Source organism: Gambusia affinis, linkage group LG08 (genome assembly GCF_019740435.1).
Source record: "Gambusia affinis linkage group LG08, SWU_Gaff_1.0, whole genome shotgun sequence".
Lineage (NCBI taxonomy): Eukaryota > Metazoa > Chordata > Actinopteri > Cyprinodontiformes > Poeciliidae > Gambusia > Gambusia affinis.
In genome coordinates this window covers 22176113-22204096 of record NC_057875.1, presented here as the reverse complement: position 1 = coordinate 22204096, position 27984 = coordinate 22176113, and the positions used below count along the sequence as shown (strand labels likewise).

At 40.2% G+C, this 27984-nt stretch overlaps 1 protein-coding gene across 3 annotated transcripts in view; it reads right to left on the bottom strand.

Moving 5' to 3' along the window:
* Positions 1–27984, bottom strand: part of si:dkey-82f1.1 (DENN domain-containing protein 2A) — a 33509-nt gene that overhangs the window by 3091 nt on the left and 2434 nt on the right. Inside the window, exons 2-15 of one of the 3 annotated variants that reach the window (XM_044125765.1) lie at positions 15974–16060; positions 11419–12378; positions 9159–9286; positions 7108–7220; positions 6827–7027; positions 6476–6569; positions 5806–5850; positions 5402–5589; positions 4846–4955; positions 4256–4325; positions 3923–4000; positions 2151–2291; positions 1869–2017; positions 54–231 (exon numbers count right to left, since the gene is read on the bottom strand). In XM_044125765.1, coding sequence (XP_043981700.1) covers positions 54–231; positions 1869–2017; positions 2151–2291; positions 3923–4000; positions 4256–4325; positions 4846–4955; positions 5402–5589; positions 5806–5850; positions 6476–6569; positions 6827–7027; positions 7108–7220; positions 9159–9286; positions 11419–12378; positions 15974–16059 — 2541 coding nt within the window. In that variant the 5' untranslated portion in view covers position 16060. Of the gene's footprint in view, positions 1–53; positions 232–1868; positions 2018–2150; positions 2292–3922; positions 4001–4255; positions 4326–4845; positions 4956–5401; positions 5590–5805; positions 5851–6475; positions 6570–6826; positions 7028–7107; positions 7221–9158; positions 9287–11418; positions 12379–15973; positions 16084–27984 lie in introns of those variants that run through there. The other 2 variants (XM_044125766.1, XM_044125767.1) reach the window with 2 other exon arrangements.

Below are 27984 nucleotides of genomic sequence, written 5' to 3'. Positions count from 1 at the left end.
TTGTCAAGAGTCAAGGGCACCGCAACAACACCCAAATCAAAGTCAACTCTTACTTCTTCTATGGGCAGCTCTTTGAGTCGAGGTAGAGAGCTGGAGAGGAGGCCCACTATGAACGGAGTCGGGGAGCAGACTATGTCCAACATGGACGGTGGGAGAACGGGAATGTATGTATGCTGCCAGGTGAAGGGATAGAGCAAAGCCACCACTGCATGACAACACTGAGACAAAGTGCTGTGGAAAGACACAAGGCGAGGCGTTAGCGGGTGTCAAACTGCACGTGGAAGAACGTTTATTTTGCAAAACACAACCGAAGAATTAATTCAAAGTACTGTTGCCCTTTGAGTGGAAGGAAATTGTTTAGTTGTTCAATTCAAATTCAAAAATACTTTATTATTCCCAAAAGGAAATGAAAGAACGTGGATTCTTCAAAGAGTTGAAGATCATGATGGCGGTTTACAGGAAAGACCTTCTGCAGCGGTCTGTAAGAAGCCTCTGACTGAAGAACGTCACAGGCCAAATTCCTTACTGAACCTTTGAGCTCTACATTTAAAATAGAATAAAATAAAATGCAAATAAATATCAAAAATATTCAAATTTGAGAACTTGATATGGCTAAGGAGTATTGAATACACATTGGTAATATAGACTGACTGTGTGTGTTTAGCACTATTTATTGTTAATGTAAATTCAACACATACCAAGTCTTATTGAAAGCTCTTTGCTACCATCTAGTGGCCACAGTTAAACGAAATTATGCATAACTTACCTAATTAGCGTAATTTATTATATAATTTTTTTTTTTATTGATTGCACATACAAAATTCAAATCAAATCTACTTAATTTAGAATAAAAATATATTTCTTTTAATACAACTAAATAACTTCAGGCAGTCAGGGTTTAATAGTAGGCTTCCATTTCGGCTAAGAAAAGTGATCAAATATCCACACAAAATGGCTTCGGGAGCCTGGTGGTGACTTTAAAATGGATTTTTGAGCCGCAACTTTCAAATGAATACAGTTGGAGTCCGTGCATAAATAAGGATACGTTTATAGCCTGTATACATCTGTGGGGGATGAGAGAAATTTGCAGTAAGCTCAAACTTCAGTTTTTGTTTCATTCTATTAAAAAAGAAAAGAAATGGAAAAGAAAAATCATTAAACGCCTCGAAAAAGTTAACATGACTTTGGAGTGAATTTATGACTGCAACTGATGATATATACTGATTATAGCACACACTGTCACGGTTATTGCCCCATAACACACAAGGCATTACTTTTGAGCTCTGTAAATCTACTGCTACTTTAATAAGTTTAACACAGTTGTAAAAATCCCTCAGAGTTGTACTGCAAACATAAGAGTTTCCCTAAACTCGACAGCAACGCACCGTGGCTCCTAAAGTTCTAGTTTCCACCACACGGTGGCGCAAGCCTCTTTCTAAAGCTTTTTCAAACAGTTAGGCGAAACATTATAAAGAAAAGCCTGTTGGTTGACGTTGACATTGTCAGTAGAACCAAACACATGAGGTCAGAGCGGTCCATTTGCTGAGCTTTTGCTCCATGTCAGATAAAAACCAGACTCAGTTCTCAGTGAATATTGTGTGTGTTACGACGCTGCAGCGCCCCTCTGGTAACCATGAAGTTACGCTTCACAGCAGCCTATCTGGCATCCACGACAGATTTCCATTGAAGAACTGAATGTCGAACACAACAACATTCCTTCCTCTCGCACTCTGTTGGAATCCTCCCATCCTTCGACTGCTGGCTATCTGGACGTCTCTCCTTCCTTATTTTTACATTATCAGGGAGTATTTAGCAGCTGGCTATTCGACAGTGCCAATCCTCTGTCGGATGCTTGTGCAGGAACCAACCTAAGTTTGTCTGCGGTGAAAATGACCCTCCGCTCCAGCAGCAGAGAGGCAAAAACCCGGAGGAGCAGACGGAGACTCAACGAAGAGAAGAGACATTCGAAATCCACGTGTTCCAGACGGGAGTCAGACGGCCGGCACAGCTGTATCACCTGTGGGGAAGCAAGTCTAATAAAATAAGCACATCCGATAAGTAGATTTATTTAAAAGCCATTTACGTCACTTTCAATGGTTTGATTGTAAATTACTGGGGGGAAAAAAAAAAGAAAAAAAAAAAAGAAAGACCTCGGTCCCAGAGCCAGGCAAAAAGTTTTTAACAGTGATGGTCCTTCCTGGGGCGGGGAAGGGAGCTTCCATAATGCCTCTCATGAAAGGCTGCACAAGAGCAGGAGAGATGGCTCTCCTCTTTTCCACTTCATCCAGGATCTGGAAGAAAAAGAAAAAGAAAACAAAACGCTGAACTGAACGCTAAATGCAGTACAAACAGAGCTCACATGCAACACTGACATTGCAAAAGAACCTAAAACTAATTTTAAGAGTTGGTTTGTTTGTTTGTTTGCAATAGACGCATTAATTTCATCAATATGAAAGCAAATGGTTTTCACCTATAACAAAGTGACATCACACTCAGAGATGGATCAATCATTGGTCCTCTGTTTACGTCATCCCAAAGGTTTTCTTTAAGATCTAGATCTGGTAACTAATATATCCACAGAAGATGCTTAATTTTCTTTCTGGTTAACTATTTATTAACCAAAAACCCTGATATTTTAAGAAGTTTGTGACCCAGTGCACAAAGTTTTAAAGAGGAACAGGCCCACAGCAACACAGGTCCTCTACCTTGCTTAAAGCTGTGTGAATGAAGTTCCAAATAGTCACTCTTTGCTTTACACAAAACAAACCCAAAGTGTGTTGTTGCCGAAAAGGTCAATCTTAGTAACACCTGAACAAGAAAGATCAGTGAAACGAGTTTAACGAGGCCTACATGTTTATCTTTGTGATAGGAGGACAGGAAGTGCTTTTTTTATTTAATTTTTTTTAGAATTCAGATCAAACCGTGCAGCTCAAGTACCGTATCTTGGGTGAAACTTCCTTTTACTACAAGCAAACATCCAGAACACACAGGCTTATTAATAAGGCAGAAGGTGAAAAAAATTGGGAAAAAAAAAAAAAAAAAAACACCCGCAGAATTTCAAATCCTCTAATAATAAATTAACATTTTAAAGTCCATCTGCACTCACAGTTTAATCAAGTTGTGGTAAACCAGCCCCCCCTCCTCCCTCAAGCTCCTTTTTAATCTAAAATAACCACTTATATTTATCTATACAAATTAAACTCCATCCACTGCATGGGGAGCACGTCTGAGGAAGCAGATAAATCCACAACTCATTACAGGGAACCTTTTCCACAGTGGCAACCAAGCCATCTGCGTTTCATATGTGCTGCTGAACCGGAGCCAGAACTGCAAGGTTCAGAGAGAGACGAGTGGGTGAGGTTCAGTGGGCACCGGGGGTGGTGTGGTTTTAATAGGGTGTAGGTTCTGGGTTGGCGTACGCCAGCTTTAATGCTATGTGCCGTTTTAAGCCGTTGGATGCAGTTAGTAGGCCTGAACGTTCTGCAGCGCTTGTCAAATTAACTGGAGCCCCTGGTGAAGATGTGTAAAGTAACCCTTAAAAATTTATGAATCTTTTATTGCAGCACTATAATCTCACACTTAAAGTTTTGGAATAATCCAAGTTTTATTAATGTGAGTGTGTGGGGGGGGGAAATGCAGCTAAAATAGTTTTTCAGCCATACTGTAGTCTCAATTTGACTAAAGAAGTCAAATTGAGTCTAGTGCTTTCTTTTGGCATAAACAACATGTGACAAAGTGGCCCATTCCTCAAAACGGGAAAGACAAGAGAACATGATTTCTAAAATAAATAAATAAAAAAATAGTGTTCCAAACCTGCTAAGAAGAGAAACTGAAAAAAGGAAATAACTTTGTGATTAAACTTCATCTTATCTACGGTCAATCTAATAATTTAAGCGCTTAATCCCACTGAAGGCTTAACTACCTTAGAGAAAAGGTCGAAACAACCCAGGCGGCTGACGATACAGTAGACCTCTGGGAGCCTTCGGCCTTTTCCGCTGGGCTATGAACAGACAACACAAAACAAAATTACCTGATTTTAGAGCAATTCTCAGCACCCCCAAAATAAAAACAGTTCAAGAATTACAACAATTATTCAAATCCATTAAGTTGTTGGGTGTTTTTGTTTTTTTTTGGCTGAAGCAACAGAAATGTTTAATTGGTGCACCAGAAGCAATGGATTTTATATAGATAACTCCATAAGAATGAAGAACAAATCAGAGTTAGACGACGCTACAGAGACTTTATTTAATCGTACCAGTAAACGGCGACAGTAGCCAAACCGCCTGCTTCCATCTTCACCAGTCAGTACAAACGAGAACGTCTCACTGTGGATGTAAAAAATAAATAAATAAAAACAAGAGAACAAAACAAAAAGATACAACCGTGATCGTTTGAAAAGCCCTCAGGAGAAATTTCCACAGTGCAAACACACAGACTCCAGAGCTCAAGCTCATCGACCTTCCTGACAGGATGAAGTCTCAGCCAGTTTGGAGCAAATTGCGTATGTTGGTTGGCTGTCAGATGTTTTGGAACAGGTGATTATTATCCATCATCGTTAACAAAAAAAAAACACGTCATCGCTTCTCAGAGCGGAGGTGTCGCGTTACACAGACCGTTTTAAACAGCGGACAGTGAGAGGTGATTCAGATGCAACACTCCAGGTGTTCGTATTTTCCAGTACCCTGTAGTTAAAGACAGACGGGTCACTTTGACAAGCTGCTCGGTCAGCTCTTTAGGCCCCTCACAGCCAGGTAGTCATTACCACTACACCAGGAAATTCCACTGTATTGTGTTTTCTTTCTGATAATGCTGTGGCGGTGCGGCAGCACTCGGACTCGGACCGACCTGGGGAAGTTGTCGACCGGGGCCCAGTCTTTGGCGTCGGGGAAGCAGAACTGAGGGATGACCTTCAGCTGGTCCTCCGTCTCCCGCATGAATTTAAAACTCCTCTCAAGCTGAATGGAAGAGAAACAACGAGTCAAATCCATCACAAACACTCTTTGCTGTATTTGTATGAGTAAAAAGCCTTGAATTGGAACTCAGTCAGGGGGAAATTTCCATGTTAAGAAATCACTAGTAGAACAGTTACTGGCCTCACGTTTTCTGGTTCTGTCCTTCTAAAGGGTTTTACAGGCCGGGTCTGGCAACCCTTAAGAAAATCTTCTGGGATGCCACTGGGACTAATATTGTCCCTCATGGTGAAAATTAAGCTCCTTTTCATTACAGATAAGACAGCATTGTTTGAACAATCAGAAGGTTTACAGAAAAATGCTTGAATCACTTTTTCATCCCCAGAATTTGATGTTCAGTAGGAGTTTTCTTAGAATTCCCTAAAGACAATAACAAAACAAGAAGACAAAGGGTCAGCCTAGTCTTCAGAAGCATTCCCATAATCCTTTACCTTTAGAGGAAACTGCTGCGTGACTTCTGGCAGGTACGGGACTCCAGCTTTGGTCTTGTGGAGGGCCACAACGATGAAATACTCAAACAGTTTTCTCTCCTGTAACTCCATTAAATCCCTCTCCAAGGTCCGGTACCGGCCCGTCTGCCTCAGCATGGACTGCAGTGACACCAGGCGCTGGCTGTGAGCTGAAGGTGGGCAAAACCGTTTAATTCACTTGAATACATCCTCCTAGTGCAAACATACACACATTTGAGCAAGTCAAAAGCACACTGTAGTCCAGTGTTGTGGTGCTAAATACGCACAGGGATGACAAACAACTTTGAAATCAATCAGTTCCATTTAAACCTCAATTTGTTTATACAGATGGGTTTTATGCACAAAGCATGCAGGGAAATTCTCACCTTTCAGTTTCTCTTCGCTGTCGCTTTCTGACTCGCTGTTCTCCTCTGTCACAGAATTAAAAGAAGAGACAAGAAGAGGAGTAAAAAGACTGAAAATAGAAATCACAGCATTTTATATGGTTCAGTTAAATGAGCTCTGCAGCTCTAGCTGCTACCGCAAAGATAGTTGTCTTCTAAGTAGGTTAGCCTAAAAAAAATAGTTTGTCACAGAGAAAGAGTCAGAGAGATCGAGATGTTTTGGATGGCAAACTTTGACAAAACATTCTTAGATGAAAGTCTCACTAATGGAGACCAAATCAATTCTCTGTATTCTCTTTTAATCGATTCAGCAGGTGTGCATATTTATGTAATTATTTTTGCTATTCTGGATGATCAGGTTGGGTTTATGCCAGTTTTCTAAGTCCATGTGTCAGTTTGTGTATTAGTATGACTTTATCTTGCATGGTAGTATTTTTCTGATGTTTGGGAATACTGTTGGTTTGGCAGTGGGACTTTAGGATTTTTTATATTGAAAATGTTGCCTTTAGGCAACTAGAAATACATAAAAAGGGGTAGAATGACTAAGAAAAGAAACATTTTAGAGGAAGGTATACTCTGACTTTAAATGCTTCATGTATAAAAATTGTTTGGATTTTTTTTTTTGTCATTTGCACGGTAATCAAAGGCTTACCTCTTCCTGAGCTGGACTCTGCAGACTGAGACACCTTCTTTGTGTGTTTCTTGCCTCTTCGTGCCTCGAAGATGGCATTGATCTTCAGCACCATCTGTAATAGACAAAGAAACGTTCACCTTTAACTTTACAGAAGATAACTCAGTTTCCATGCCAAATCATGTTAATAAAGCGTTACTGAGGGCTTCCGAGGTGTGCGCACATCCCAAAAAAAACAACAAAAAAAACAATCCTCCGGCATGCTGTGTTACTCATTCCCTGACAGAGGCATGAGTAGACCGGCTCAAAAACATTACTTGGCCATAAATCATAGACCATAAGCTTTGAGAGGGGCCTGCCAGGCTTCCATACCTTTGGGATTTTCCTTCGTCTACGATTGTAAGGGTCTCCAGAGAGACATGGGGTGTCGTCAGGGCTGCTGGGTGTTGAGGGGGGGCTGATGCGAGAGGGAGAAGGGAGGCCAGTGTCTCTGCTGGTCTTGCGCAGCTCTGGGACTTTGACGCTTCGTCTCTCTGAGTTTTGCCGGTAGAAGCCAGGCTTGGACGGTAGCTGCTGGGGTAAGAGACATAAACGTATTCTACTGCTTGAGTAATTCAGGCATATGTAGAAATGCACCCCAGGTGATCAGATACCTTTGTAGGAGTGTCAGGGACAGGCGAAGATGACACAGGTGAAACACATTTGCTTCCCATGCAGCTTCGCTCCAACTCGATGTCCTCGTAAGGGTTCTCCTTGCATGGCGGATCTTCAGGACACAGATTTATTTCATTCAATGGTAGGAAATTATATCTAGGTTCCACAACAAGTTCAGAGCGGATGAGCACTCTTTATCAGCCGTGTTTGTACAGCCAGGTGATTCATGCTCCAGCCGTCACCAAAGAGACGATGCCCTGACTCATGTTTCTATGAACAGATGTTTGAAGAGCTGATGCTAACTGTAGCTGCAAGTGCTCCCCTGCAGATATGGAGCAACAGAGTTTTGTAACTCTTTACTCTGCTCTATCAATCTATCCACCAGATGTGAGCGCAGGCAAACAAAGACAGCCACTCAGTCCAGCCCTAATCTCTCAAAAGAAAAAAAACAAAGAAGTACAGTGCAGCGTTTTCCATGTTGCTGGCTGATATGACCAACGCATAAATCTCTGAGAGCCATTACAGTGTGTTGTAAAAGCATTCATAACCCTGGAACTATCCCTTCATTTTGTTCATGGTCTGCAATGCCAAACTTAAATCTATTGTATGTTATATACTGTTATAAGGTAATATAGGTCGACGCAAATAAGTGATTAGTTGCAAAATGGAAGGAAAGATGAAACTGATAAAACCAGAAAAGAGTGGAGAGCCTTTGTATTCAGCCCCACTGAGTCAGTACTGTTCAGTTTAGACTTTGACTAGGCCATTCTTCTGGCACTTGACTGATGTAACCCCTTTGTAGCTCTGGATATGTTCTTGTCCCACAGTCTCAAGTTTTCTTCAGGTAATCCACCTGAGCTGAGGATATCTGCAGCTCCTCCAGAGTTTAGGTGGACAGCCATGTCATGTTGGGGATGCAGGTGCAGTCTTGATTTCCTGACAATGACCTGAACTGCCAAATTGTAAAACCAATGTTCTGTTCAACCACGACAGTCTGGTGAGCCTGTGATGGAGAACAACAGGCAATGTTGACCTCTAGCTGTGGATTTGTTCTTTTTTGTTTCACTCGGACCATAATTATGTACCTTTTGGGTTAATAAATGTTGAAAAGGACAAAATTGAATTTCTTTGGTTTTATTTAGGCTGAATACAATTCTCCTTCACACGTTTCAGATTTTCCTCATCGAGAACGTAAAAACCACTCAGCAATTTCCCTCCACTTGAAAAAGAGAAAGGTTATTGGTAGAACTATATCTGACAGGTTGTGAATAAGACTGTCATAAACATGACATAACAACCTGTCATGAACATGAGTAAGTCTTCATGAATATTTATGACTGTTGTCATGGAGAGCCTTACCCAAGAGATGCTGTAAGCCTCTACTTGACATTGTCTGCACGTTTTGAACAAACAATGCTGCAGACGATTCAAAATAGCTTGCGGCGTAAATTTAACTACAGTTGATTAATCATTGCCAGCAAACCAGCTCCTGTTGGACATTATTTACTCAGATGAAACCCAAAGTGAACAAATCGTGTTTAATCCAGGAATCCACACCGTCCAATCAAAGCAGACAATCTCATCTAACGCTGCTTCGACTGTGTGCTAAGAGGTTAAACAGGCTCTAGGTGGGGTTGCCACAATACTAGAGACAATAAGGAGGGAACATGTAGTTTCTAATAAAGAAGAAAGGATGTGTCTGTAAATTAAAACTGGAGCAGCAAAATAAACAGAGCTAAAGACAGTAAATCTTTCTCATCATGTCTGCTGCTGACCTGAAGTAGGTTCATCCACAATACCGCATAGATTTGACCTTGATTAAGATTACTTTGGATAAAATACAGCAGTGCATCTAAATACAAAAGAATGGATAAACAAAAGCCCACAATGTTGATGTTGTTTTAAATCTAAACTGATTCATACGCTGCCTTGTTTGCATGGTAATACTTTGAAGTCAGATGCTAAAACAGCAGACGTTTCATATTGAACACTGTGCCAGATTTCACTTGGTTAAGAGGGGGAAAAAATAGGTGTTATTTCAATTATTTACCCATTATGTCTTCGTAGACATTCTCTTCTGATAAAGTGCATGTGAGGCCCAGTTTGGACTGAGCATACCAGTCCACCCGACTGCTCTCCGTAGACGACTGCAGAAGGTCCTCAAACTCATAGGACTTCCTGTTGGTTAAAGAAGCACAAAGACTGTCTTTTATTTTTAAATGAACAACTCTCCAAACAACTCAGTGTGTCAAGTTCAGACTTTTTGAAAATAATGCCATTTGGTAGATTTCTGTCCAAATAGTGTAAATGCTAACGGATGGCGCTAATGACAGTAGCATTCAGAGAGCCAAGGCTCAAAGTCGGCTACTTTCAGCGTCAGTCAGGTGTTTATACATCTTCTTTTCAAAAGGCTTATTCCACTTTTTCTGGTTCCCCTGACTTAATTTTCAGTCTACTCCAAAATGTTGGAGTACTCATTCACTACTCATTCCTTTGAAGAGACTTTGAGCTTTCAACATATAGCTGAAAGCCTAAACATATAGTAAGAAATTTTAGTTTTTCTTTTTACTTTTCAGCCTCTCATTGTTATGGAACATGCTGAATAATACAAATCTATTTTAGAAATCTCAGAGTTAGAGCAGGTTCCTATATTCTGGTGGGTCGAATGAGTGATGCAGTGATGATGTAGGTCTTGTACGCAGGATTTGCACAAAGAAATAATTTGAATGCCATGTTTCTTAAAGATTTGACTAAGGAATCAGAAAATGGCTAGAAAAATCAGACTGAGCATCTCTAATACTTGCAAAAACTTCAAATCAGACTGAGCTTGAGCTATTTTGCAAAGAAGAGTTGGTAAAAAAGAAAGAACTGTCACCAGATGTGGAAAACTGGTAGGGATAAAAATTTTCAGCTGCAATTGAAGTGGAAAGTAATTCTATAAATAATTAAATTAATTAAAATGTTTTGTGTATAACTGTGGTTTTAAAATAACAAAATATGAAACAAGTACTTTTACAACATAAGTAACTGTGACTGAACACGTATTTCAATTTCAACCTTTGTTTAACTCTCTGTTTGCCTCCTAGATCATTAAGTGCTTTTGCCATCACAGTTGGTTTTTAAACCTCTTGAACCAGAAACGGGTCTTTTAACTTTCTCAAAGGAATACAGTCTGACCAAACAAAAGGTTTGACACACAAGTCTTCCAATATTGGTATGAAATGTAACAGATCCAAGGCCAAATAAAAATGCAAGCCTCTGGAGAAACTGAACAATAGACGTGATCCAACACTGTTATAGCCACATTGTTTTCTGGTTTCTCTGCACAGCTCTCTTTATTTGATTGCAACCACATGAATTCAGATACTGTGGAGTTGTTTGGGATTCTAGATCAGATTCCCATAATTTACCTTTAGAAAATTCACCAAATGAGTTGCACAACCATTTTCACCATGAAGGCTAAAATTTGAATGCAGTATTGTTTAAGTAATACTGTCCTTCTGGAAGTCCTCTAAAGATTATATGCTTTTGATGTCCTGGAAAGAGTGCATTCCTCAAATCCAAGAACTGGCCTCATTTTGGGGGATGATATTTGAAAACAGAATGCTGCAACGTTTCAATTACAATGTAGGTGACGGACTGACATGTACCACGGATCTGGATGGATGGTGAGACACTCAGTAGGATTAGGCCTGGATCACGTAATGCCTTTTGCATACAAGCCTTAGAGTTTAATTTCTTGCTCCTATAACCAGAGCACCATCTAGAAGAAGGTTCCCTGTCTGCTGTACATGGCTTGTGGAAGACTGCGACTAGATCTGGCTTCCTTTAAACGACGACTGTCTTCTAGTCACTCTTGTGAAAACCAGATCACTCCAGCTGTGCCGTGGATCTCTGCAGCTGCTCCAGAGTTATTATGGACCTCTAGACTGCTTCACTGATTGTGGATGGTCATTTCATTGTAGGTTTGCAGTTGCATCAAACTCTCTCCATTTTTTGGATGGGAAATGATAAAACAAAGTTAGATTTTTAGACTTCTGAAAGTTTTTTTTGGTAACACTTTATTTGAAGGGGTGTTCATGAGACACGACATTGTCGTAAACATGACATAGTTGAATTATATTTATGACAGTGTCATGTCAGTCTTATGTACACCCCATCAAATAAAGTGTTGCCGTTCTTTTTAATGGGTATATTGAGTGACTTTCAAGCTAAGTTAGAATGTAAAGCACAATCTCAGGTGGGCGTGATAAGGTTTAGATTGGATGTCTGCAGCTGGAGATAGTCTCTGGGTCTTTGCACAAGCTTACCTGTTATTGCTGTCCCGGGCTCTGTCAACCCAAGGTCTTCTGCAAACCCCTGGAGGAGGGCATGTGGGTAGAGGTGGGGGAGGAATAGTGGGCAGCGGAGGCAGGGTCCTCTTCGCCTTTCCAAAGCAAGGACTCAAACCCGTAGATTGTGTGTGATGCTGGAACGTTCTTTGAGGTTTAGGTAAGGGGTTTATAGACGGAGCACCGGGCTCACAGTATTCGTTCTCAGATTCCCCATCCCTTCTCCTTTGCAACCCACTGGGTCGAGCCTTGTCAAAAGTCCCAAAAATAGGCTCATTGGCCTTCTTCTCTGCCATCTCCAACTCCTCCTTTGATGGGGGACAGAAGTAATTCCCTGGAAATGCCAGTGAAGGCTTATGGGGAACTTCCTTTGTGGCTTTCTCCAGTTTTTTGACATGAGTCAAAACTGTTTTCTTGTCTTGGAGCTCAGTAGGCTTATTAGCAAAACACTTCTCAGCGTTTGCTGGGCCGTCTGGACATTTGGGGCTCGAATCCCCAAATTTTCTGAGATTTTCTTTCCCTGAGTCTTGCCTCTCACAGCTAGCAAACCTATTGCTGTCTGTCCATTGGACGTCTGAAGCTTTGGATTCCTTTTTCCTCACAATGTCAGCTTCCTTCTGCGTTGTGCTAAGAAGACATGTTCCTGTAGCAGCCACATGGGAGGACTCCTTTTTGCCTTCCCACTGGGATATTTTATCACGGATGCTGGCAGTCCTGGCTCCCGCTGAGCTCTTGCTGTGGCTCAGTCCGTTTTCCATGTTGGGGATCTGTGGTTCCTTCGTGGTGGCGGCTCTCCTTTGAGTCAGCATGGTGTCAGGACCTAAGGTGTCACTGAAAGTGTGCCTCTCGTCTCTGTCCCCTGGCAACCCACACACCTCTGAAGGCTGGGGCACCACAGAAGATGGCGCCTCCCCAACCTTCAAGCCACAGCACTGGAGCCTTGAAAAGACATGAAAAGAAAATTGAATGCAGACTATGAAAAGCTTGAACAATCTGAATAGTAATCATTCTGTATGGAGATGCACCAAGAAATTAGTCGGTGTCCAGAATCAAACATTTGTTGTTGTTTTTTTTGTTTTTTTAGCTCGACTGGCCCTGACTGGTGACCAGTAGTTCGCAAGCTCAAAGATAGAATCTAGTACATGAAAAAACCCACTGACATAAAACATACACAAAGTAAAACACATACTGACCACTGGCCATACGGGAAACCTCCCAATGGCCAAGCTGCCCTTCTATAAATGGCTGTACCGACAAATACTTGTACATACTGTTCAAATTACCCTTTTTTTTTTTTTCCTCCAATGTTTAGATATTTTTACTTAATGTTGGGACTCCCTAAGTGCTTGAAGTCAAGACAAATTCCTTGTTTACGCACATAATCTTGGCCAATAAAGCTTTTTCTGGTTCTGTTTTGGATCACAGTAACTTGGTTTGAGGTTCAAATCATTTTCTTTAAGTTGCAGTACTCTGATTTTAAAGTTATCAGAGTATGTAACTCCTCATATTTTAGTCAAATTTTTAACGTGATTAGAAGATAAAAGCATTTAAAGTTTTAAAGTACACTCAATATTTAAAAGTATCTTTCGGAGACAGACAATGTGGTGGTTACTGAATTTGGTCCAGTGCTCCTGTCTCCGTCGGTCTGAGTACCAGGCCTGTCCCACTACACATGCCGTCTGAGGCCTACTTTCTTCTTTCAACAAATGGTCTAATCCTCCTAATCTGCCTTTTGAATTACAATGAATTCAATTAAATATTTGTCTTCCCCAAAGGGGGCGTCTTCCCTCCTTTGCTGCAGAGTTGTGTCTTGGCTCATTCATGAACGGCATATAACTAATGTAAAAACTGAATGAAATGCAGTAAAGCTGGACTGGAGGTTTTATATTAAGAAACTACACCCACACTAGATGTGAAACATCAACCGTAGCCCGAATTTTCTGAATCGTCCATGCTTAGGCTGCGGGACATTTCCGACAATAATTTGGAGAAGTACCTTCTGTCGCCAGTGACTCACACTACCTGGTTGGTTAAGAAGTGTGTCCGTGGCCTGCAGAAAGGAAGATGTGGCTGTTTTTGGAAGCAAGGTAAGGATTTATCTTTAAAAGGCTTTTGTAGCATTATTGGTTTTTATTGAATCGCAGCTCAGAAGTGGAGGACATGCAGTAAATGGTCCGAGAATCAAACCTGGGACAGACGTTTCAAGCAGCTTTTCTTTGTCCCGTCTTTTTCAGCTAATTACATCTACTGGCTACTAGTTTTCAATCTGAAAAGCTGAAAGTCGTACCCAGCCTGTCCTAAACAATAAAAAGAACAGATACTACATATATATATATATATATATATATATATATATATATATATATATATATATATATATATATATATATATATATATATATATATATATATATATATATTTTTTTAATGTATGTGCATAGGGTAAGACATTATTTTGGAGAGGTTTAAGTCTTGAAAATAGATGCCCAGCTCACATCACATGTGATTGACCGGTAGAATAAGACTTTTCTTAAGAAAACCAGACCCTCTTCGGTCTTCACCTTATCAATTCCTCTTCGTTCCAAGTTGCAATCATGCTCATCAACTGATGCTATTTTTCTTTCTTTTTTTTTTTTACCACAGCTCAAAAAATGTATTTTGCTGAAAAGAATGCACAGTGAAAACTGAATTTGACACCAGCCACTAAATTCTGATCGGTACAGCTATAATTGGTTTCAGAGATTAGATTCAGCATGCAGAGAAAAACAAATACGCCTCACATGCCCCAAAAGGAATTATTGAAGACTTTCACAATTACAACAGCTTCAAAGGGGAAAGAAAACACTTATAAAAAGAGGCTGTTTCAGCTGCGAGTCAGTCCCGGAGCGTCACCGGGTTATGACAGTTTGAACTCCGGGTTTGAGGGTCAAAGTTTATGAGCTACACACACAGCTATTTATGGAGTGGAGACAAAGTATGCAAAAAAAAAAAGAAAAGAAAGAAAAGGTGGGGGTTGGGGAGGAGAGGCCCAAGTGTAGACATGCATCTCTCCTTTTCTTCTTCTCAACCCATTAAGCTCAATTTTGGCTCAAAGCCTGTCAAATGCTTCCCACCAACAAATGGAGGAAAGGCGGACTTGCTGATTGAGTTTTGATGACGTTGCGAAATTAGACATCCAACAATTGTGTAATCTAGAGGAAATCTGAGGAGAGAGTTGAAGAGATTGAGAACTCAAATGTCCTTGTGCTTTGAGAAAACAGAATCTGCTGACGAGACATGACTAAAAAAGGAATTTAAAAAACTTTCCTCTTTGCATTAGGTTTTTAAACTGTGGCCACATTTATTTTCCTCTTTCAAGATATGCTAGTAGCAACAGGGAAGAAAAAAAAAAACTAGGTCAAACAACAAAAAGAGAAGTAAAACAGGGGAAATGGGAGAGAATGTGACAAAGGATTGACCGTACACTAAATGTTGTGTTAAAGACAGAATAAAATTGAAGAGTATGAATTTAAAAAATGTGTCCATGTCTAACAGGGAACCAAAGAGAACAGATGTGGGCTTTGAAGGATGCAGTAAGGTAATGGTTCATTGAGACACAAAAACACTGCATAATAACTACAGCAAAAATGAAAGAGGGGACTTTACATAGGAGTGATACAGGCACTGGACAGCATTAGCAGGAAATAACCAAAAGTAGCCAACCAGCAGACTGATAATGCAGGCCTCGTCTCCTCTCTTGCTCTGCCTTTGTTTTACTGAAAACTTTAAGGAACAGAGACATTTACAGCTATCCTAAGATTAATTCAAAAGGTTAAAGACAGCTACAATAACCTTTAAAATCATTGTTATTCCTGTTATTCCTGAAAAGCTGTGCTTCCGTAGTCTTTAAAGCTGCAATAGATAACTTTTATGAAAATATATTTATTACATATTTGTTAAAACTGCCACTATATCCTGAGAACATGAGACAGGTAATCTGTGAGAAAAAAGAAAAAAATCAAGCTCCTCTGCCTCCTTATGGTCCTAAAGCCAGCTGCAGAAATACACAGCTCCCAGTCAAACACAACCAATCAGAACAAAGGAGAGAGCAGCATGAACTAAAGTAGACTGACAGCCGAGGACCTTGCTGCTCGCTCTGATTGATTGTTTCTGACAGAGTGTTGTATTTCTGCAGCTGGCTTTGGACCATAAGGAGGCAGAAGAATCTGATTTTGTGTGAACATAAAGTGTTATTTTTTTTCAAATTTTTTAAAATATAAAATGCTCTAACATAAATAATTGAATCTTGGAAAGTATGACTGACTACAGATTTTACTCCCTCTTTCTGTACTGACAGCTAAAATTAGAAATGCTCATCAATCTCCCTCCACAAAACCACATCCCAAAGTTTCAGGGCACACTTGCTACCTACCACGAATGTTTCCTAGGGTCGTTTTCTTTGTTTTGTTTGTTTTTTACAGGGGCACATATTTTATTCAGACACATGTAGTGGAATAAAAACTGTGAAAAGGTTCTCAGAATCTGAAGCACCTACCCGTTGACTGATTGGTAAATACAGTTGTCAGTGTTTGCACAGAGCAGCAGGGCCCTTCCGCCGGTCATGGTGCTAACAGCTGGCATCCTGAGCACACAAAGACAGAACATGTCAGACGGTATCATGGAGCTGCATGAAGGGTGAGGTTCTTGAAAGAAACAACATCTAAATAGGGGACATTTGGTTGGTTGGAAACACAGCATGAACCATTATCCAGCAGACAATGGCATGCTGTGCCTTACAAAAAGATGGGATCTTTTTGTATTTTGCATCATTACAATGGCAAACTTTGTTGTAATCTGTTGCTTTTTCATGTGATGGACCAAAGCAAAGTAATTATGAAGTGGAAAGAGCTTTATTTTTAACAATCATTTTATTATTTTGCAAATGAAAATCTGACTCTGTTTACTAATTAGGTGACAATTGAAGGCAACTTGTTGCATTGGGTTTTATTTAAGGGTATCAATCTAACGGGAGCTGGATACAAATGCAGACTATACATTGTATCATTCTCCTTCCACCGACATAAAATAAAACTAAACACATTAAAGTTTCTGGTTGTAATGTCACAGAATCAGGTGTATTTGGGTGATGCACTGTAATTATATGGAAATATAAAAATATGAATGGGAGGGAGGATTGGTGCTATTACCCTTATTGCCCATTGTGTTTCAGCATGCTGCTGTTACCACCACAGATTTCTTAAATGAACATAATGAAAACATTTTTGAGAAAGTCCCTTCATTTGAAATGTGCTTTCCAGCTTTTGATTTATTTTTGACTTTTTTTTTTATGCCACGCAAGTATATGGCACTAAGTACAAGACAAGATGCTCAAAAAGTAATTAAAAGATGAGCCAAATGTAAGATCCAAATAAAGCTAACTTGGGCTAAAAAAAAAAAAAAAAAACTGGTAGGAAGCAGTGGGAAAAAAAATCCTTGTTCTACCAAAATCAAGGGATACGGCAGAGAACCATGTGGTATTTAAGCATTTACTCTGCGGTAAACGCACACAGATTCACATTAGTGCTTTGCAATCTTACAGAGAATTCAAAACACGCCTACATGTTTGCATTGCAGTCCCACACGGAGCTCGCCAAGAATCCATATGCCGGTCCAGCGAATGGATTTTATGTGTGTGACTTTTTCCAGATGTGTCGAGATACTTTTCAGGGTATTTTCAGGCTGTTAAACATTTCCTGAGCACTGCCTGGCCCAGATCCCCCGCTCTGTCTTTTTTTTTTGTCTTTCTATAAACCTGCATCAGCCGAAGCTGACACTTGCCTTCCTGCACTTTTAACTATTTAGGGAATGTGGCCCTAATTCCTCGGATCGTTGTCCCGACTGGTAAGAGTTCAGACACGAATGATGCTCAGAGTTTTGGACTTGTGCTATTATCCACAATAAAGGGACAGTTCAGATCTTGCCTGTCATATTTTACCTTTTGTCTTTCCTCTGCAGCTCAAGCTATTCATTCGTTTGTCTTTGCCCCATAAGTCCAAGGCGAAGCCGCCACGGAGGGAAGAAAATGGAGAAGGAAGGCTTGCGTCAAGCATTCACCAGGCCTGTAGGCCAAAATTATTTTCAGCTGTGAGCCAAGTGGGGGTCACATGTTTGAGGAGAAACATCAACCACTTTTTTTTCCCTTCTTCCCTCCCCAACTGATTATTTTTTCTTTCCACAAATGTAACACAGAACCCAAGAACAGAGATCTAGCATGGAAAAAGACTGAAAACAAGGACTATGAATAATGTATAATATCCTCCAGTCGTTTTATTAAAATGTTAGAAATGTGTTTTATTGTTTGGTTTTTTTTCCCCAGTGTTGAGATCAGAGATATAGAAGGAAGGAAGGAAGGAAGGATGGCAGTGGGTTGGAGGTGTCCTTAGGGTTAGTCTATCTCCGAGAGAAAGGGAAGATGGGAAAGACGGACGAGAGGGACAGGCCTTGTCAAAACTAAAGAGGAAAATGGATAATGCAAAGAATAATAAAAGTATACTGTTGCAGTGAAAAGTGCAGGCTTTTAGGATGTCCTGTCATTATTTAGAAACCTTCAGTCCAAACAAAAACAGCATCTCAGTGGCGATTCAAGTTTCTTTGAAAGGTCATTTTCACACGTTTCCTGACTTTCTGTCATCATCAACATAGAAAACGACAATTATAAATGCACATCTTTAAGTTTGACATCAGAAGGTCTTCAGCATCTCGTTACTCCGGAAACTTTTTTTAAAATGGTGGGGAACAATAGGCTTTTGTCTCCTTGAGCTATTAGCAACAATTGTTAACGCCAACCCCCCGGAGCAACATGTCCATCATAACAATACAGAGGCTGAGGGAAGCCATCTGCTGAGGCCAATAAAACCATCATGGGAAACTGGGACCTCAGGACCTCCACCTGTCCCCCCATCCCGCCCCTTCGAACTGCCCTGTGAGGTAAGACAGGAAGTGGAAGTGGTATTATTACTATTATTACTCTTAACAGCAGCGGGATGGATGGGAAAACAGCTGAAAATAACTTAGAATCTCAATTACTTTCTAACATTAAAGTTTAGGTTTTTTTTTTATTGTAATCCAAGGAAATATTCAGTTTATAACCCAAGTTAAACTCAAGGAATCTCATGTTGCCTCTAGAGTTGTTGGTGAAACTGAGACGAATTAACTCATGACCTCAAATGGAAGACAAACTAATTCTAAGGAAAGAAAGCCCAAAGAGAAGGGCTTAACATCAATAATGACAAACTAAGAACTTAGATGGTTTCAACCAGTAAATAGCTTTTTGCTAGCAAATACAAAGATTACACTGTGTTACAAAGAATATTTTTTGGAAGTTTTCTCAACTGAATTAGAACTATTTTCCATCCCTGAATCCAAAAAGGACATCCATCTTTCTCAATCAGGTCAGCTTTTTATTCTAATTGGATTTTGATAAATCCAATCTTCTAACTAAATTGATTACATTTTGTGACATTATCAACTCATTTTTGTTAATATTTCTCCTCCAGAAAAGGTTTTAGGAGAAAATATGTTTTCAAACAGCGTGTACAAATTAAATGTTACAAACTTGGATTTCTGTAAATTGAATAATAAACACTTAAATTATGAGGGTAAGTACATGTAAAGTGAACATTACATCTTCACTGTGCTAAATTTTCCATCTCTTTTTTTTTGTCAGGAAACCGATCCAGATGTGAAAACAAGTCATGCATTTTGATGCTCGTGTTGCACCCATAGCTCAGAAAGTTGACCTCATTGAGCAAAACCAATGGGATTTTTGGTTCAGCACATCACAAAGACCCTAAAACAGTTGAAAAACCCCAGACAATATTTTGGCTGTTGACCAGTGTTATTATTGACAGGCATTCATCAATGCATCGAAGAGAAATTTCTTTCCAAGAAGAGCTGCTCTGAAAAATTAAGACTGATCCGCCATTCTTCGCCCAACATCTCCCTCACGCCTTTACAAAATGTTTATCTACCCTTGATGTCTGTAAGACAGATATCCAAATATTCCTCAAGCCTGATCTTTATACACATTTGGTGCTGCATCGTATGTGAATTAATCTCCTGCTAAGAAAATTGCAAAATGTTTTGGGACACATCCTAATCTGTGATGCTATATATACAGTGCTCCTAAGCACAAACACAAAGACTTTAGATAAATGCTACTCAAACGTCACAGCAATGATTGGATAGTCATGCGACTTAATCTCATGCTACACTATGCATGTACTTTGTCTGCATGTGATGATGAAAATTCACTCGCATCATCATGCCGAATGCACAAGACCACTGACGATGCAGTAGATGTGGCCTTATTTTCTAATTTATTTAACTAATAATTAATTTACCATATTTTCTGTGTAACACATTGAAAATTTAGTAGTCAGCAGTAGTCATCACAAAACCTATGCAAAGAAAAAAATGCAATGTTTACATCACCACAAAGTGTTTATTTTAACCCATCATACTAACAGATAGCCTTATACAGTGGCAGATCCTGATGTCCTACTAAATGCACTTTATTTCTTCAAACCAGGCGTCAAGTAAAATGTATTTTAGATCATTTTAGAAATTCTGTAGTGCCATATGACAAGGTATGAAAACATGGTTCAAAAAGACGAGCTGAACCTTCAGCAGAAAAATCATCTTCATCATGACAATGCACCATCTCATGCTGCAAGGAATACCACTGTGTCATTGGCTGCTATGGACATGAAAGAGGAGAAACTCATGGTGAGGTCACCATCCTCCTCTGACCTCTGACCTCAACCCTATTGAGAACCTTTGGAGTTTCCTCAAGCAGAAGATCTGAGGGTGAAATCCAGTTCATATCAAACAGCAGCTCTAGGAAGATATTCTGACATCCTGCATAGAAATTCAAGCAGAAACTTTCCACAAACTCACAAGTTCAATGGATCAAGAATTGAGCTGTGATATCAAAGAAGGTTCTATGTTAACATGTAACTCGTCTGTTAAGATGTTTTTGATTGAAATAACTTTTGATTTTAGTACATGTGACCTCTTTTTTTTATTTTTGAAACAAATACTGTTGTCATGGGGAGTTTTGTTCAGTAAAATTTGATTTATACTGTAATAGTTCATGACTTGTAAATGATACTGACCATCATTTGCATTGACCATTTAAGAAAATCTGAGAAAATATCACTTGCATAATAATTTGGAACACGGTGTAGATGGTCCAGTTTTGCTTGAAAGCAACAACACTGCTTTAAAAAAAACATTGTATAGATTTTTAGCAAGAACATAAATTCCTTTGCAGGCCTCAATTTAACTGGATTTTCTAAATCCAGCTTCATATGATGATGGTCCTTGCACTGAATTTGCTTCAACTCATTCAGTTGTGATGAAATGATACACACACACACACACTCACATCGAGCTTGCCAGAGTGGAATAACGGTGTGAGTTAAGTCATGCAACGAGCTTTCAGGCTCTTCTTGGTTTCCACTTTCAGAGATGATGTTTTCCAAAAATGATCAAGTGTTTGTGTTTAAGAACAACAAATTACACAATAGTGTTTTGCAGTTGAACAGGAATCAGCTTCATCACACTGGACGCAGTTGGAGCTGTTTGTGTGTTTAATAATCAGCTTCCAGATGCTGTCAGTGAGCTGCTGGGCGGGCTGGTGTTGCAGGGCTCCGGAGGCCTGCCTGCCTGCCCGCATCTTCCCTACAGCTGCTTCTCATAAAGACTTCTCCCCTCCCCTCCATCGCCTCTCTTTTTCCCCTGCAGAAAGAGCTAACACAGTTACATCATCTTCATTCTTTGCTTGTTTGCTCTGAAACTTCTCCATCCCCCCCCCCCCTTGTCATTTCTAAATGCCTAAAAAGGACAAAGTTTCAGATAGCCCTCCTCCATCCCCCACTGCCGCAACATCTTGGAGTTTTCCTAAAGTCAGAAATCAACCAAAAAATGTCTCAGGACTGCTTGCCATCATCAACGGTTGGTAGAGGATAAGTAAATCATCACTCATGGCAAACATGATAGCTCGAAATGTGGCTTACGCTAACGTGATGAATTTCTGTTTCTGTCTTTCTTTCTGCGCCCAGGCACAGCGAGGACCCCATCTCCAGCAGAATGTGGCTGAGAGCAGCTTATATTCCAAAAGCCTCATCTGTAATCAATTTAACACACTGCTGCACACTTAGCCTAACTCCTTCTGGAAGGGCCAACTTGGCTGTTCTCTCTATCCCACCCTTCTCTCTTTTATTTTCCACTTTATTTTTTTCCTCCTTCATTGCTATATAGTTACAAAGTTGTGGGGAGACCACGTTAATAGAGGAATAAGGGTGAGCCACAGGGAGGTAAAAGGATAACGTTGAATCCTTTGCTTCTCTGTGCTGATTGTCCTGAGCAGATCTCACATTTTCTGCAATTCTGGAGGACAGATTTTTGATTCGAAGCTAATTTTATCACATTACTACAATAAATTGCAACGCCGTTTACAGACATTTTGAGTAACACATAGTTGAAGCAGAAGGAGTATGATCTATTGGTTTTATTATTTTAAAGTTTTTATTTCCCCTCTTGCCTTTAATTGACAGTGGCCTTTATTTGATAGTGAATAGACAGGAAAGTGGGTAATGACAGAGGGAGTCAGACAAGGTCATCAGGCCGGGACTGAAGATCTGACTCTGGCAAGAAGTCCATGTTGCCTCTGGAGAAACTACAGAGATAAACTGCTCAGGTGGAAGAAGCTAACACGATTTGGCTTAACAACAACAAGAGGTAGGTCAATGTAATACACTTCCATCCGACTCGCTGTGCAACACGGGATATAAAAACATGCAGCACAGCCAAACACACAGCCGAACATCCATCAAAGGCTACAGCAGAATGGTTTAGAATCAGGGGTGTCAAACTCCAGTCCTCAAGGGCTGCTATCCTGCAAATTTTAAATGTGCCTCTGCTGCATCACACCTGATTAGAATAATTAGGTCATTAAGCCGTTTCATTCCAGTGTTTTGTACCTGTGGCACATCTAAAAACTGCAGGACAGCGGCCCTCGAGGACTGGAGTTTGACACCTGTGGTTTAGACCAAAGTTCAACGTTTACCACCCAATCTGCCTATGTTGTTTTTGCAAAGGATATGTAATTGTAGTTTCTAGACATATTCCAAAAGACCTGCAGCTGTGACTGCAGCAAAAAGGAGTTGAATGCAAACCGAGGCCACACCTTTAAGATTTTCATGTTATTTTTGTTTGCTTAACAATAAAATGTAAAATTGTGCATCAGTCTCCTTCCTTTTAACATGTACGTGTTGCTTTCCTTCCAATCTAATGTAATCTAATTTGGTCACCTAAAATCCCAAGAAAATACCGCAAGGTTTGTGACTGGAATGTGACAAATTGTGAAAAAGTTAGAGGCATATGAAAACCTCTGCAAGGCGCTGTATATTACCACCTAGCACTTGTTTGAAAACAGCATGCTTCCTTCCAGAAGAAGCAAAGAAATGCTGAAGGAACTGTAGAGAGGGAGAGGAACAAGCAAATGAAGAAGAGAATTGCAACGTTCCTTCATGGTGTACTTCTCTCTGTTTTTGTCTTTGTGTCATGCTCAGGGAACCCCGCTGCTTTCCCAAGCTGATTTCCTTGCAAGGCCTTGGACTCGAGCCAAGCACGCCAACTCTACGGCCATGCGTGCATGCTCAAATCTGTGCAGGAAACTTTTCATGTATGTAGCTGTCATACACAATCTGTCACAAGTCTGGAAATTACTTTTCACCATTGCACACTTTCTATGTACAAGCCATCTCTGGTTCACTTCAATACTGTCTAAACTCCTCGTTCTCGTTGTTGCATTCTCTTCTCCCTCTGCCCCCCACTCACCACTCCTTTATTGTAAAAGAAGAGGACGGACGTGAGACATTACTGAAACTGGTATAGACACAGGGCCAAACAGGAACAGAAGGGGGATACCGCAAACAATTATTTCTCACAGCACATTTCTCTGCTTATCAAGCAATTCCAAATATAACACATGCATCACATTGTTATATTGCCAAACCCACACTTAGCAGTGCTTATTATTGTCTTGGTAATTTACATCAGGGACCACTGACAGCCTGTGTGTCTGAAACAGTACCAGTGGTGGGGTACTGGAAGTACGCTGATGAATATTACTTTAAATGACATCTCAAAAAGTTCGGTTTCAAACCTCTATTGGCAATTTTAGAAATTTCCATTGTAGCCAAAATATTTTTGAACAAAGTCATGACACCTAGCTTGTGTCACTGTGGTTAGTGGCGCTGCTCCAGCAACTTTGAGTCAGACATTTGAACCATTGATGCGAATGGGTATTACTGCAGCACACTGATCCTAAACCGCATCAAGAAATGGGGATAAAATCAAACTCTAGAATACACTCAGTCTTGAATACAGCACCTCCAAAAATCTTTGGATGACGCTTAAAGGCAAATAATGTGGACAGAGTTTCAAATTATGCTAGAAAAAATTTTTTTTTTTCCCCACCAGGGGGTCTTTTTGTGGGCTCTAGTGTCCCTTATACAACAGTAGGCTGACAGGAAGGTGGGGAAGAGAAGGGGGAAGACATGCGGCAAATGTCGTCGGGTCCGGGAATCGAGCCCGCGACGGCCGCGTCGAGGACTGAGTGCCTCCAAGCGTGGGGCGCGCTAACCTCCACGCCACCGGAGCACGCCCCAAGCTAGAAACATTTAAATGACATTTATCTGGGTTGAATGTAGATATTTAAGCCTATATTTGAGATTTTGACCGTATGTAGATCAGTGATGATTCAGCGCACAAGTTTCAATGCACGTCAATTTTCTTTAAAGTAGTGTGACCATCACTTTCTGTAAAAAGATCAGTTTGAATGCATCGTCAAAGACGCCACATGACATCCATGTCCATGGTGAGTGAAAGTAAACTTCTCAATGCAACTGTAAAACGCAGCAGTTCTTACAAATGCCAGCGGAAGGAAGTTGCACACACGGTCAGCATTGTCCTTCCCTTCTCCTTTCACCTGTCAAAAGTTTACAAATGACCAATCCTCAAGGTTTAGGTCAAGGCTTTTATTGTAAAAGATTTCAGACTCCATTAGTGTTTATTCCCTTAGTCTTAACTCAAAAGACAAATTTGGGAAACCTTTCAACAATGCCGCCTTGTTGAAAGCCAAAAAAATCCTTGTTCATCGTCTAAATGGGTGGTAAGTCAGCCAAGTAGAGGAATTACTGCCTACAAACATTTTTTTCCAGGAAACTGTTGACAACACAACATATTAATTGGCTCAATGAGGTGGGTGAATAACAAAAGCACAAGACAGAGAACACAAGAACACAACTCCGATGAAAAGGGGGAAAGTGATGAAGTGTCAGAAGTATCCAGAGAGTCTCTGTAAACCGGTCTCTGTCATTCTTCTCAAATGGGAAAGAGTGTCTCTGTTTTCTCCTTGTACAGAGGTGGAGCATCTGTCGGCCATGGACTTGTCAGTCCATTCTCACAACAGATACAGAGTACCCCTCAGCAGAGCTCCTGACTCATGCAGAATCTGCTCTCAATTACCCTGCTGGCTCCACACAACAACGTGTGCTGCCAATTCATTCCAGGACACGTTTTCAATAAACTGCTCTCACTTTGGGCCTCATCGGCCCGTTTAACATTGCTTCTGTTATATGCAAAGAGCCACGTTTGTTTCCCTCATATCTGAAAGACCGGTGTAGCTCCAGCCAACGACCGAGACCTTCACAAGATTTTTTTTTTTTTCTGCCCAAGAACCACTGAACATTTACGGCAAGCGGGTATCAGCAGGACAGCCTACTTTGGCCACATTTTACCATAAATCGTTGACATCCTTTTGCCTGGGGTACTGAGTGTACAGTTAGTTTTTGACTTGGGTAGAGAATTGACATCAAATCAATTAAACAAAGCTGTAGCATAATATTTCATTAAATCTATTTCAAAGCATGATCACGTTGGTTCAACATTAAAAATTGATGTTTCCGTTTCAGTTTCACTGAGGCTGTAAAGCATGGTGGTTGTACATGAAGACCTTCTTTCTACCTCATTTATTGGATTTCTACAATAGTCTATTTAATTTGAAAAGTTGAGATTTTTCTAAAGACACGGTGTAAATGCAGGCTTCAGAAAAACTTAATACTTCACTTGAAGACGTTGTCACTGTTGTTCATCAGATGAGAAGCCCCACCACATGCTAGCATTTGAGTTTGGAAAGCCTCCTTGCAATCACCCTAATCATAGCTCCATCCAAAGATTCAAGTCGGGACTCTGGCGGGGCAACTACATTAATATTACCACGAGATGAAACATGTATGTTAAATTAAAAGATTACTCTAAGGCTAAATCTGCAATAACTTTGGGCTTACTAGCAAATACAAGGTCGCGCCAGGTCTCAAACCTCTAAGATAGCGTCAATAATGACCGGCGAAATGAATGGATAGCAATTTTTTAACCTAAGCATAAAGCCCAAAAAGCTTAAGTCTGACGAAAGTGAGCTCACATATTTTTGCAGCCATAAACTGGCTACTTCAACATACAAACATTAACTTCAGGGATCTAAATCAAGTTTCACCTCTGAGTTGAGCTCCAATTTCAAAACCCTCCTCTCTTCATCTCTATCTTGATTTTTTTTCTCTTCCTGGTATATATTTAAAGGATTCCAATGGAGAATTCCCAACAGAGCTCCACTGTCTCATCCAAGCTTTCCTGCTCCTCCGTATACTTGCACAGACATATTTTCATAATTCACCCTCCAGTCCTCAGGGGATCTTAAACGAGGCGAGAGCTTGGGAAAGTGCTCTTCCGGAGTGTAAACTCAGAGATGACGCTACTGACATCCACACACCCCTCGACTGAGAGCTGTGAGCCAGGGTCAAGGCCGCCACTGGACAAATATGAATAAAACAGTGTGTTTTGTTTGGTTTCCCCTCACACAAATTGTACTAGACCAATGTAAAAAAAGCAAACTTTACCACAATAAAATCCGTTCTTTAATAAAAATTAAAGCTATTATCTGAAAAAACATAAGATCTGAAGCAAAATAAAGAAGAAGAAAGAATTACAAGTACAACTCAGAGAAAACACATCACAAGCGACGCCACTACTTTCCATGCTCTACATTTCAAACAAGACAGTGTTTAAATGTGATTTGTTATAATCCAGCCTCCTCTGTGTCTGCAGTGCGTCTGGGGCAACTACTTATTATGTTGTTAAACTTGGATGAACTTAAAGATGCAGAATTGTTTTAATTGCCATTATCCAAGCGATCCTTAAATTGACAGGTAAACGTCATTCTTTTCGCTCACAGTCATGTCTGCAACAGGGCACAAAATAATAGAAGAGTGGAGGAAGGAGAGAAAACTGCAACTCCACGAGAGTAACTTTCTGGCAAGATTGGATGGTAACCACTAAGATAGTAAAAAAAATATATAAAAATTAAGCTGAACTGCAAGTTTAAAGGAATAGCCGATAATCATCGTCTGTTTTAGGTTAAGTATGCTATGTCTATTAAAATGCCGCCTAGTGACAATAAAACCAAACTATGTAATTGTAAGAACAAAGGAGGAGGTGCAGGAGACTCTTGTGGGCTCTATTGCAGTCTTTAGTTCAATCATTTAGAACTAAACAGTTAAGGGTTAGTGTCAAAACCTTGTGTCAGAAGTTACTGATGGCATGAACATGTATGTTGTGGTAAAAAAAAACCCAGCTAATTTCGTTGTGAAACAAACATCACTATAGTGACAGAAAGCTGCTGCACGAATATGCACAGGATTCATTCATTCAAAGAGTTAATATAAATTAGTCCAACATTGCAATGTGATGGCATCCAGAACTAATGCATGATTTGGTTCGACTCTGGATTTTGGATGTACAAGATTTAACCTCACGAGTGCATGGGAGGAGGGGGTGAGACCTATTTTTGATCATGACAAAATCCATGACCCATCCATGACAGTATTACACACTGTACATCCCCATCATAACAAGAGGAATTCATGGACCATAACCACAGGAAGCATTGCTTCATGGTACGTCTCTGTGGTAACAGCAGCAGCTCTGGGACAGCAGAAGGTTGGCCTTTTTGAGTAGCAGGCTGCTGGGAACAGTGTCCGTTAAAAACAGCCTGTAACACCTCCCAGCCCCCCAAACCCTGCTGTCCGTCACCATTCTGAGACAAAAACTATAAGCAGTAAAACGCATCAACCAGTAGAAGCTGCAGCAGATAAATTTACACCAGTACTTTCTATGAATATACATGGATATCAGCGTAGCTCTAACTTTGTAGGTCTGTTTAAGTGATTCACGTTATGGCTACAATTGCACATGTAATTAGAGTTATTGTTATCATTAGGCCAAATTATTGGTCATACCAATCACTTAAGAATACGATCTCCACCTGCAAAACAAAAAAAGATCCCAAATTGTGATACAACATGATAAAAAGCATTTGTTGTAGAATTTTCTTCTATAAGAAACAATATTCTGTTATTTGTTGAGATGGGTTTAGCTGGTGCT